The 12884-nt window shown below is 51.8% G+C and overlaps 2 protein-coding genes across 2 annotated transcripts; both read left to right on the forward strand.

Moving 5' to 3' along the window:
* Nucleotides 1–541: 541 nt before the first annotated feature.
* Nucleotides 542–10479, forward strand: LOC136505599 (uncharacterized). Its single transcript, XM_066500757.1, has 3 exons — nucleotides 542–561; nucleotides 834–905; nucleotides 9924–10479. The coding sequence occupies exons 1-3, from the start codon at nucleotides 542–544 to the stop codon at nucleotides 10477–10479; spliced, it is 648 nt and encodes a 215-aa protein (XP_066356854.1).
* Nucleotides 1288–6107, forward strand: LOC136505600 (predicted GPI-anchored protein 58). Its single transcript, XM_066500758.1, has 2 exons — nucleotides 1288–1888; nucleotides 5654–6107. Exons 1-2 carry the CDS (start codon nucleotides 1288–1290, stop codon nucleotides 5881–5883), a joined length of 831 nt encoding a protein of 276 aa, XP_066356855.1. The 3' UTR covers nucleotides 5884–6107.
* Nucleotides 10480–12884: the final 2405 nt, after the last annotated feature.

Consider the following 12884-nt stretch of genomic DNA (forward strand, 5'->3'; position numbering starts at 1 on the left):
CAAGGTCATTCCACCAAGGGAGAGCAGCAGCAGCAGGCGGCGTCGGCGTACGTCGAAGGACACTCCATGGAGGGAGAGTGGTAGCGGCAGGCGGCGCCGGGGGGGAGGGGCGGTGAAGTGCTGCGGTTGAGCGCCGCCACCACCCGCGGGTGAGGTGGTCGGAGGCGGCTCGGCAACGTTGCGGCGGCCGGAGGGCGTAGGCGGGGCGGTGTTTTGACGGGGTCGCGTCGCAGCCGACGGAGGAGCGTCGCCACCAGCAGGCAGTAGCAGCCGTGGCTCACCGCTAGGCCGGCTGCGCCCGGCGGCCAGCGTGCGATGAAGCCTCCTTGTGTTTATCCCAGGGGACATTTAACTTTTTGCCATCCTTACGGATGGCACTCCTTCATTTGCTATTTTTATACGAACACCTACATATTTACCATCGCAAACAGTAATCCTCCTAATTTTTTGCCATTTTTGCTGATGTGGCATGCCACGTAGTCAGCCAGCGTGGCAGCGCCTCTCCTCCCACGACTGCTTCTCTCTCCCTCCATTCGCTGACATGTGGGCCCCACCAGTCAGGTTCATCTTCAACCTCCGGCCACCGGAGAAACTATCCCCATAGTGCAGAGGTCTTCATGCAATAAATGTGAATCTTTTTTCATTGTCTCTCTCTTATCCCTCCGATGCTCTCTCCTATGTTCTCCGCCAACCGAACCAAAACGTGGCGGGTGCGGCAGATGCGGGCTGGGCCAGGGCGCGGCGGTGCGGCTGCCGTGGGCAAGCGGGGCCGGCTCGGATGACCGGTGCCGGTGCAAGCGGACGCGATGGCGCGTCTGAGTGCGAGCGAGCAGGGCCGGCACGGGCGCGGTGGCGGGTGGGCGCGGCAGCGCGGCTGAGCGGGGCCGACGTGGCCGAGTGCGGGCGCAGCGGTGCTTCCGCCGTGGGCGAGCGGGGATAGCTCGGGAGAGCGATGTCGGTGCGGGCGGGCGAGTGCGACGGTGCGTCTGAGCGCGGGCGAGCAGGACCGGCGCGGGCACGGCGGCGCGGCGAGCGGAGCCGGTGTGGGCGGGCAAGACGCGGGCGAGCGGGGCCAGTGCGGGCCATCCTGGAAACCAGTGGTTTCTTCTCAACGGCCAGAGGTTGAAGATGAACCTGACCGGTGGGACCCACATGTCAGCGAGTGGAGGGAGAGAGAAGCAGCAGTGGGAGGAGAGGCGCCGACACGCTGGCTGACTGCGTGGCATACCACATCAGCAAAAATGACAAAAAAAAAAAAAAAGAGTGTTACTGTTTGCAATAGCAAATATGTCCGTGTCCACCGTTGTAAAGATGGCAAAAGTTACTAAATGTCCCTTATCCGAGAGTCTACCGGACCGTGGTGAAGCCTCTCCTCCAAAATTACCGCTCGGCTGCGGTGAAAGCTCCGCCGAAAATTCCTGCCCGTCCGTGGTGAAGCCTATCCGAAATCACGCCTTCCTCAAGATCCCGTCCCAAGCCGCGCCTTTTCCGGGTTCAGACTCGATCCGCTCGGCCTCGCTCGCGACTCCGCTGGGCCGCTCCCGGCTTGCGCCCCCTCCGCCCCCCCCCCCCCCGCGGCTCGCGAGAGCCCAGCCCTTGAGCCGGCACGCCCCGGCCCCGGCGCCCCGTCCGCGGCGCGGCGGCAGCCAGCCCCAGCCCCGCCCCGAGCACCGCGTCCAGGCCGGCCACAGCAGCAGCATCCTCCTCGCCTGCTCCCTCGCCCTTCCATTCGCCGCCGCCGCCACGGACGCGAGGAACGAGGACGCGGCCGGCTCCTCCTCGCCTGCTCCAGCGCCGTTCCGTTTTGCCCCGCCGCCGCTGCGGACGCGAGGAGCGACGACGCCTCGGCGCCCGCCTATCCGCCGCCTCCACTTCGCAGGCGCCTCTGGTAAGCTCGTCGAGGTCCATTGTTCCTGATGAAGTGTGCTTTGCCCATTTGTTCTTTTGCCTTTTGTTCTGTTTCTGAGTTTCCATGCTGCATGACTGGTACTGCATCAATCGTCCATGGTTGCCATCTTTGATACCCTGATGTCACTGAAGTTTCCATTTAATTTTTAAAGAACACATACCAATGATTGCCAGCAAGCATTGCATAATGCATACTGAGTTAAAATGCATCAGTCTAGAAAAAAAATGCTTGCATCAATATCAGTTAAGGCCACGTGAGGTATGGAGTGTTGTTCTGAGAAAATTCTATAAAGCAAAACCAAAGAACTGATGTGTGTTTGTCAGGAATATAACGAAAGAGTGAAAGCAGCTCCCAGGCTCTATAACGAAAGGGGCTTATATGGCCATCGCAGTTTCGTAAATCAACTTCTTCAGAATTTGTCAGGAATACTGAAAACTGTCCATCATATTGCTCTATTGCCCCTTTCACTCCCATGGATGGATGGAACAAGAGAGAGTGCCTATTTTATGATGGCAGACAACTGAAGTTAAGATGGCATGTAATTTGCGGTTACCACACTATCAGTGCTGCGCCCCTGAACCTGATAGTGTCCTAACAGGGGCGGCTATCAGGTGCAGGACTTCTTTTGGCGAAAAGTTGTCCCTATGACCACTGACTAGGCAAAGGACCATTTCTGTCTGATCTTGAGGCCCTTTCCCCTGATGAACTGTCGCTTAAGAATCTGAACCTTAGTGCCCAGGAAGATGAAAATGCCTGGTCAGTGCCAATTCTACATCCATAATTGATTAGAAGTGGTTTAATGCCATTTTGGGCTGGCCCTGCCTCAAAAGTTTTAATCTTAAATTATGCACAAACTTATAAATTAGGAGTGACCTGTCCAAACTTATAAATTAGCACAGTTATTGAATTTGTGGACAATGGGTGTAATACAATAACCATTATATGTATCGTGGCAATAATCATTAAATTTAGTTCTTCTATTTTTTTTTCTCAAGGGGACCTGTTTGCTGTTTTGTTAAGAATCCAGAACTGACAGTCATTTGGTGGTAACATCGGGACAGTGCTGCTCATGTATTTATACGAAAATTGTTCCTTCTGATGTCTCTCTGATAGGAGGGAAAATGGTTGGGAGGGAGGACTGCAGACTTCACCTGAAAAATTCTGTATTGGCAGGTTTAATGTAGGCATAGCATTCTTCAGGTCAAGGAATGCCACCAACCTATCATTTAGCAAAAAAAAAAAAAAAAAAAAAGACCCTATAAGTAAGAGACTGTATGGTGTAAGTAATTTACGCTTGGCTGTATAGCACAGCATGCCTCATGTAATTTAGATTTGGCAATGGACCGTGAATCTTTTCCCCTTTTTTTTAACATTACAGTATGCCTCCTGTAATTAGTCGAGCCAGAACAAATAATGTTTCTTTTTGATTAACTGATGCAAAAGGACATTCCAAATTCCATCTTACCCAACAATGTGGTTTTCTGATAATCCAATGATACTACAGATGCTGATGTGATACTCTGACGGAATCCTTTTTTTTTATTATCTTTGATAGTTCTGTTTTTTTTTTTTTTTTGAAAAAAGTGTTGTTCAAAGAAACTGTTGTGTTTTTATTAATCCTGTCTGATGGAATATTTATTAGAAATTGGTATCTGGTTACACGTCATTTGACCTCGTGGTGTTCATATAACAGGTTTGTGATTGTAAAAACCTGTAAAGGGATCGAGTAGAGAGAAGATCGAGTCAGCCCATCCAGCATTGGCCAACAACGAGGTGCCGACCAAAGAAACACTTAAGGAGATTTCTCAGTACATTGGACTGTAGATAACTAATGTTTATTCCAGTCATGTTTTAAAGATATCCAGATTAGAGAGCACTGATATGCTACACAAAACCTGCTTCATAAGTCTATGTGATGTGGTTATGTTCATATAAATAGAATTTCTTATTTAGTGTATACATAGTTGCTGAAAAAGGCTGGATATCTTTCATCATGTTGGTCAATGATTCCTGACAATCCTAGCCATCTCAACAGCCATGCTGACTTATCTTTTTAGTCTCAATTTGCACCAGTGCAAAGAAAAACGCCCGAGGGCCAAAGGTGAGACGAACTCAATCTCAGGCTATCCTTTATTCCTTTAGATTGTTTGATACTTATAACAACTCACTAACAAACCTTTCCTAAATCTAAGGGCTGACAGCCCTGACTCAACAAACTCCAAACCAACTAGGACTCTTAATAACTAACTCCTACAGACCCGGCTGGGGCCCAAACCGGCTCCCATGCCTTGCCCTGGTGGCTGGCCGCACCCTAGTGCCTGGCCCGACCCCTGCTACCCTAGCCACTCATCTTGCTACGGCGGTGGTACACCTTTCCCACCATAACAAAAACAATATGAGGTCAACTAGAACCATTGGTTTAACGGTTCATGTTATTTGCTGTACTTGTTCATCTAACTGATAGAGATCCTACAATCATGTGTCCATGGATTACTTTGTCCTTCAGTACTTAGTTGTTACAACCTGGCCATGTCTCTTCCTATTACAGATTAATACAGTGCAAAATAGTGGTTCTCGAGCGCCATTGGGAGACAAGACTAACACAACTAAAGAAGGTTACAGAATGCAACATGCTATCGAATATTCCATTGTGTTTCCTATGTATATGTTATATCGATTTTTTTTAAAACTATCACCAGTTGATGCTAAAGACCACAAGAGGGAAAAGGATAGAGCTCGATGGCATGCAATGTCCCAAGAACGGAGGGATGAAAAAAATAAGAGGCGACGTGAGTCATATCATAATAAAAAAATTAAGCATCAAGTCACCGAAGCTAAAGGGCGTACCCAGTGCAGAGAGCTCCCGCTCTGTGCGGGGTCTGGGGAAGGGTGTCAGTGGCAAGCCTTACCCTCGCTTGTGCAATGCGAGGAGACCGCGACTCGAACCCGGGACTTTCCGGTCACAGGCGGTAAGACTCTACCACTTGCACCAGGCCCGCCCTTCAAGTCACCGAAGCTACCAATAAAAAAACAAGCACTTATTTTGACATTGTTACTAAATTTGATGCTTATTTATTTGAATGTGGCTCGAAACAGTATGTTGCTAAGCCAAGTTAAAATTTATTTGTCTTCATTTCAACCCACTATTTTTTTTTGATGCTCTTATTGCGTTGAAAATTTGAGGCTCCTAACCTACAATTTTTTTCTTACTTTTATTGTGTTGAATTGCATTCAAAATTTTAAGGTTTCCATAGCAACGCACGGGCATACGCTAGTCTGTTTATAATGTTCTAACTGTTGATGATACTGGTAGATACCACAAGAAAATCTGGAAAGGGAAAATTCCTTAGAAATTGAAAATCTTTCTTTGGATGGCATTGAATAATGCTATCTTAACTAAGGACAACATGATCAAGAGAAATTGGCCTGGGGATCCTTCTTGTTATTTCTGTTCTCAACCTGAGACAGTTGATCATCTTTTATTTCAGTGCAGTACTGCCAAAGTTGTGTGGGCTACTGTGGCTGTATGTTTTGGGGCTAGTAATGTGCCCAGATATCTGAACCAGTGTTGGGAATGGTGTGAAAAATGGTTACCATTGGGGGAAAAGTTTCATACTCTGGGAATTGCTGCTGTTTGCTGGGCAATATGGAAAGCCAGGAATAAATTGTGCTTTGAAGGCAAATTAATTTTAAATCCAATTTCTATAGTTTGCCATGCTTGCGCCCTTATGAGTTACTGGGCAGGGCTATATGCAGGGATGGATAGGGAAGCTCTGGAGGAAGGAATCAACACTATTATGCTGCGAATTGCAACAGGATTGCTGAACAAGAAGCCACGGAAAGGTGAACAGCACTTGGGAATCAACAGAATGGTTGAAGCCTTCACAAAGCTGTTAGTTCTTTTGGTGGATCGCTGGAGGACATCTGAAACCAGATGGATGTTTGCTCTTTTCTTTTGTTTTGTCAAAACTTGAACTTCTCGAGTTCTCTCTCTCAGGCTTAGTTGACTGGTAGTTTCTGGCGATCATGTTGGTGTTTTCCCCTTAGTTCGGGTACATGTGCCCTTTTCATCTTAAGTGGTTTAGGTGTAGTAAGGTAAGGCAATCTTCTCAGCTGTCTTTCTTCCCGGCTTCTTGATATCTGTTGCTACTCACAGTTACTGTATCTCCGTTATTTTGGTAATGGAAATGGGGTTAAACCTGACAGAATCCCGATCCGGCGAGAGGGAGACGAGAGCGAACACGCACACACGAACACAGGTAGGCACACGATATTGGTGCTGCAAAGCGGCAGCGTTTCTGATTGTATTGCCAAGCTTATATAAACCAATACAAGGAAACTAATCAAGAACTTTTGAACACAATCACAATCAGTGATCATGCGCCTAAATATCTACTGGTAAATATAGTAAGCTAAGTATGGTAAGCTAATCTAGCACACAAGGATTACAATCAACAATCTCCTCCTAAGCCTTGCTGTGCTTACTATTTACATCAAACATGCCGATCTTTCCTCGAAGCTCCTGAAACCGAACGCGCCCGAGCGCTTTAGTGAGAATGTCACCCAGCTGCCGTTCAGTACCAACGAACTCGACGTCGATCAGCTTCCTGTCGCAGCACTCCCGGATGAAGTGGAACTTCACATCAATATGTTTCTCCGGTCATGATGCACAGGATTTCTCATCAAGGCGATGACGGACTTGTTGTCCACCTTGAGCTTGGGTGCGAGGACGGCTCCTCCGACGAGCTCAGCCAGCAATCGTGCTAGCCAAACTGCCTCGCACGCAGCTCCAGCAGCCGCGATGTATTCCGCCTCGCAGGACGACAGCGCAACCACCTTTTGTTTTGCCGACTGCCATGCAACCGGTCCACCCGCAAGGAAGAAGATGAGACCGCTTGTGCTTTTCCGATCGTTAACGTCGCCTGCTAGATCGCTGTCGGAGTAGCCCAGCAGTCGAGGCACTGCTCCCTTCTTTTCTCCCGGATGGTAGTGCACACCCCAGTACACCGTGCCCGCCACGTAGCGAAGGACGCGCTTCACAGCTGCCAGATGCTCTTGCCGCGGCGCCTCCATGAACCGGCTGAGGTAGCCCACCGCGTATGCCAGGTCCGGCCTGGAATTGCACAAGTACCTCAAGCTGCCAATGAGGCTGCGATACTCGGTGGCGTCCACACTTGGCGTCGAGCCTTCCTTCAGCAGCTTCAACCCCATCTCCATGGGCGTGGCGCTCGCATTGCAACCTACTAGCCCAGCCTTCTCGAGGATCTTGGTGGCGTAGGCACTTTGGTGCAGCGTGATCCCATGAGCTCCTTGGGTGACCTCGAGGCCAAGGTAGTAGGAGAGGAGCCCAAGATCGCTCATGCGGAAAGTGCTCAGCATCTGCTTCTTGAACTTCCCCACGACATCTGCATCACCTCCAATGATGATAAGATCATCGATGTATACGCCCACGATCATGCGCCCTTCTCCTTTGCCACAAGTGTACATCCCGTGTTTGTCGACGCAGCGCGTGAACCCGAGCGACAGCAGCTCAGCATCAAGCTTCTGGTTCCATGCGCGTGGAGCCTGACGGAGGCCGTAGAGTGCCTTGTGAAGCCGAAACACCTTGTGCTTGAGCTTGTCGTTGACGAAGCCAGGAGGTTGCTGGACGTAGACTTCCTCCTGGAGCTCTCCATTCAAGAACACCGACTTGACGTCCATGTGATGGACGCCCCAACCGTAGTGCGTTGCGATGACGAGGAGCAGGCGCACCGACTCCAGTCGAGCGATGGGAGCGAACACCTCTTCAAAATCGATGCCGGGACGTTGCACGTAGCCCTTGGCTACAAGGCGGGCTTTGTACTTGACGATGCTCCCGTTCTCGTCGTGCTTCACTTTGTACACCCATTTCAACCCGATGGCTCGGTGTCCGCGCGGGAGTTCGACCAGCGACCATGTTGCATTGTCGCGGATCGACTTCATCTCCTCCTCCATCGTAGCAGCCCAGTTGGGGTCGCCGTCGGCTTCTTTCAGCGACCTGGGCTCCTCCACGCTCACGGCGTGGCTCACTGCGTGCAGCTTAGCCTCCACAGCGTCGTGGTGTGCCAGTCCGGGTGCTGCATCCACGCCAAGGATGTTGTCCAGCATCCGGTACCGGTGCTCCCCCTCCTCATCATCATCAGCGTCAAGGTTTGGGTCCGTGCTGAGCAGTGTCGCGAACTCAACCTGCGTCCCAGCCATCAGTGGCGTCGGGGACGGCGATGCAGGTGGTGGTGAGCTCGGTGCGCCAGGTGACGACGAACGCAACATGGACGGTGGTGGGGAAACTGGTGAGTGCTGCTCAGGAGACGTCGGCTCTTGAGCCGGCACCTCAATACGTTGGCGCCGCAGTTTGTAGTCATTTGCGATGGTGAAGGGGTACTCATTGATGGCGACCGACGCATCTCCCCAGTCCCAGCGCGCGCCCTCATCGAAGATGGCATCATGGGAGACTTGGACGCGCTCGGAGACGGGGTCGTAGAAACGGTATGCCTTTGATCCGTCCTGGTAGCCGATGAAGACAACCTTCTGCCCGCGATCGTCGAGCTTGCTGAGATGCGGGCGTAGGCGCTTGATGTAGGCGACGCACCAAACACTCTGAAGAGGTGCACGGGCGGCTTCTTCCCGTACCACGCCTGGTATGGGGTCATCCCGTTGAGCGCGCTGGTGGGTGCCCGGTTGAGGAGGAACATGGCGGTGTGCACTGCCTCGCCCCAGAAGTGGCCCGGCATGCCCTGCGCACGCAGGATGCTCCTCGTCGTCGCCACGACCATCTGGTTTTGACGTTCCACCACACCGTTCTGCTGCGCCGCGTATGGAGCCGAATGGTGACGCTGGATGCCCTCGCCTACACAGTACTCACCGAACTCAACTGAGGTGAACTCACCACCGTTGTTGGTGCGGAGCACCTTCAACTTCTTGCCGGTTTCATGCTCAACGCGTGCTTGGAACATCATGATCGCCGCCGGTGCATCCGCCTTTGAGCGCAAAAGAGTGAGCCACATATAGCGGCTCATGTCATCAGCGAGGAGCAAGAAGTAGGCATTCCCTGCCGGTGTTGATGGCGAGATCAGGCCGCATAGGTCACCATGGACCAGTTCAAGTTCCTCCTGAGCCCGGTACTTGGCGGCCTTGGGGAACGACGTCCTCTTCTGCTTTGCTAGGATGTAGTCCTCACAGACTTGGTCTACGTGGTCAATCGCTGGTAGTCCTCGCACCATGTCCGCACGCCCGAGCTTGCGCAGCGCCTGGAAGTTGAGGTGACCATACCGCTCATGCCAGCGCCACGCCACGTCGTCGACACGCGCGGTGAGGCACACTGGTGCGACGATGTTCATGTCGAGGAAGTAGAGCCGGCTCGGTGATCGGTGCACCTTCGCCAGCAGTTGCCGCTCTAGGTCGAAGAGGCGCAGTATGCCCGACTCGATGTCGACCTTGAACCCATCCTCATCCATCTGGCTGAGACTTATGATGTTCGTGGTGAGGCGCGGGATGTAGTAGACCCCATCTAGTCGACGGTGTTCACCGGACTTACAGGCGAAGAGCACGGTGCCCTTGCCCTGGATGTCGACCACCGATCCGTCCCCAAACTTGATGGTGCCAGTGACGCCGGTGTTCAGCTCGGCGAAGACAGTGCGCGTTCCCGTCATGTGGTTCGTAGCCCCGGTGTCCAGTACCCAGTGGCGAGATGCCACGGCCTCCTTCTGTTCCTCACTGAGGTGGAGGAGCACCTTCGGTTCGACGAGGTGGACACGCGCCTGTGGCTCAATGACGGGCGGTGGCGACCTGGGGTGGCAGCATGACACGGATGGCGCGATTACCTCAGCGTCCATGGCGATGTACATCAGCGCGTGCTCATCGTCCTCAGCCTGCGCGACATGTGCCGCTCCCTTCTTCTTCCTGCGACAATCCTTGGCCCAATGGCCGGACTTGCCACAGTTGTTGCAGAGGGTACCGGGTGGTGGCCTCCCGCCACCGGTGTTCCCGGCGCCTGCAATCTGGCCATCACGGCCGTCACGCGTCGAGGATCCTGCACCGCCGCGGCCACGTCCTCGCGGTCGGCGCTTCCCACGGCTGCTGGGGCCACCGCTGCCACCAGAGTTCTCCTGCTCACGGCACGCTTTGCGGCGGGCCTCCCAGTCCTCCTCGCAGAGCATCAGGCGCCCCATGGCGTCTGTGACCTCCTTGGGCTTGGCGCGCTCCTCGAACACGTGCAGCCGTCCAACCACCTCCTCGATGGTGACCTTGTTCAGATCAAGGAACATCTCGAGGGAGACAGCGGCTTGGTTCAGCCTTTCAGGGACCACCTGCAGCAGCTTCTTCACTACCTCAGCGTCGGTGATGTTGTCGCCGAGGGAGCGGAGGTTGGTGGTGAGCACGGTGATGCGGATGCCGAACTCGTTGACGCTCTCTCCTTCCTTGAAGGAGAGGTTGCCGAATTCCCGGCGGAGCTGCTGCGCGCTGGCATCACGCGCGCGTTCGTCGCCGACCCGCAAGTTCTTGACCGCGTCCCACGCCTCTTTCACCGTGCGCTTGACGGCGAGGGTGCTTAGCTCGGAGGGCACCGAGCGCAGGAGCCCGGCCATCGCCTGTCGGTCGTCGTGGTACTCATCTTCGTCGGGGTCCTCGGCGATGCCATGGTAGACGACGTCCCAGACTCTGAGGGTCTGGAAGTTCACCTCCATAACGAGGGCCCATTCCGGATAGTTTGTCCGGGTCAGCATCGGCCACGCGACGTTCGCTGATGGTCGCTCAATGATGCGCTCGACGACGCACGACCCGGCGTCCCGGTTGCGCGAGTGACGGCTGTGAGAGCGGCCACGGCGACGTGGCGGCGATTTCGATGGCTGGACCTTCTTCTCGCTGGAGGCATTACCCGTCAGCAGCTTCTTGGATGGTGACTGCGACATGGCGATGTCGAGACCTGGCTCTGGTACCGATTGACAGAATCCCGATCCGACGAGAGGGAGACAAGAGCGAACACACACACACGAACACAGGTAGGCACACGATATTGGAGCTGCAAAGCAGCAGCGTTTCTGATTGTATTGCCCAGCTTATATAAACCAATACAAGGAAACTAATCAAGAAACTTTTGAACACAATCACAATCAGTGATCATGCGTCTAAATATCTACTGGTAAATATAGTAAGCTAAGTATGGTAAGCTAATCTAGCACACAAGGATTACAATCAACAAAACCCTCGGTTCGAAAAAAAAAGAAGCCAACTAAAACTTTCTTTGAACCAGGGCAACAAACAAGCAAACAAGCTTGTCTGCTATTGTTGAGCAATCGAAGGGACAGAAAATTATTTTCTTTCGCGCACCTGTGGAGAAGCCAGGAGGAGAAGGCCGCGGCCCTGGCGAGACAAATCGCGGAATCAGTCAAGCTCGCGTTCGCGCTCCCTTCCGCGGTCTCCGTCTCAGGCGCAGATCGAGGCCAGGGAAGGGAAGCCGCAAGGATGGGAGCAGGAGGCACGGCCGTTGCCGGCCGGCGAGATGCAGCTTCCGGAGAGTAGTGAGTGCGAGGGGAACGGGAACGGGAATGACGGCGACGGTTGCTGGGCTGTTTCAGTGGGCCGACAAACTGTTACTCTTAATGGGCCAAATGCCCTGTTCTTCTTGTTTGAGCCGGATACTCAAGGTTTCTTCGATGGCGGAGAAAGAAAGCCCATAGGGTTGGCAGTGTAAGGCCCAGTTCGAAGTTTGGTGCTTTGAAATGGACCACTTGGAAAAAGAACATACAAAACAGAAGAATCACACATATTTTGTCATAGTAGAAAGATATTATTTTCCTGCAGCTAGCTGAACTCATAAACTAAATTATAGATGATGCTGTAACGGACTGGATATGGGCAACATCATCATATGATAAAGTACCTTATCTCTGCAAGTCGTATATCTGCAGGTACGGTGGTGCAGTAACTATATATAGTTAGCTACTGCTGTGCTAATATATAGGTGCACTGTCCTAAAAAAATGCTAAATATTTAAGTTTGAATCAAATCTGTATGAATATATTAATATTCATTTATTATACTAAATCTGTGCCATTAGTAGATTCATTATAAAACATATTTTCATAATTATCTATTTATTGGATGGAAGTCATGAATAGACTTAGCTAAATCTAAGATAATTTGGGTCGCACCAAACATAGAATTGCAATGTTTGTTTATAGACGGAGGAGGCGAGCAGTAGATAAACGGTGCAGTGAAGTCGTGGATTGGCACTTGGCAGCAGTCAGCAAGCGGCCATGTCCTCGTGTACCCTCTGCAGTACAATACGAATTGAAGCTACTTATTAGCAGCCATGCAACTAATCCTCTCAACTGAAGATCGGACCGTACGAACTACCAAATTAAATTAAATATACATATATCAGGCCAGTCCGGCTCCGTCTCTTGATTCGCAAAAGGTGTGTTTGGATAATTGGGTGATCTGCTCCGTCATTGTTTGCACGCGCAGAGACGAACCACTACAGTAGACGTGTGCTTTGCCGAGTGCAATTGTACTCAACAAAGAAGGCTTTGCACTCAGCAAAGCCTTTGCCGAGTGCTACACTTAGCAAAGAGCTGTCGGTATATCCCTTCACGGCAAAGGCTTCTTTACCGAGTGCCGCATGTCGGGCACTCGGCAAAGGATTTCTCGAGTGCCACGACGGCACTCAGCAAAGAAAAGCCGCCGTGACGGCCAGGTCACGGTGACGGCCCCTTTGCCGAGTGTCACGCGTCGGCACTCAGCAAAGAAATATGTTTTTTATTTTTTTTAAAAAATGCTTTAGCACTCGGCAAAGCTTGTTTTTTTTTTGTTTTCTTTGCCGAGTGTTGTAGGTAGGCACTCGGCTAATTAAAGCCACACGTTAGTCGTTCTTACAGTTACAGGCTAGACATATTATACTCCCGGATATAAGAACCTGCACGAATTTCAATATTAAAAGTTTGTTATCTTTGACTAA

The sequence above is a fragment of the Miscanthus floridulus genome, chromosome 14 (assembly GCF_019320115.1).
Source record: "Miscanthus floridulus cultivar M001 chromosome 14, ASM1932011v1, whole genome shotgun sequence".
Taxonomy (NCBI): Eukaryota; Viridiplantae; Streptophyta; class Magnoliopsida; order Poales; family Poaceae; genus Miscanthus; species Miscanthus floridulus.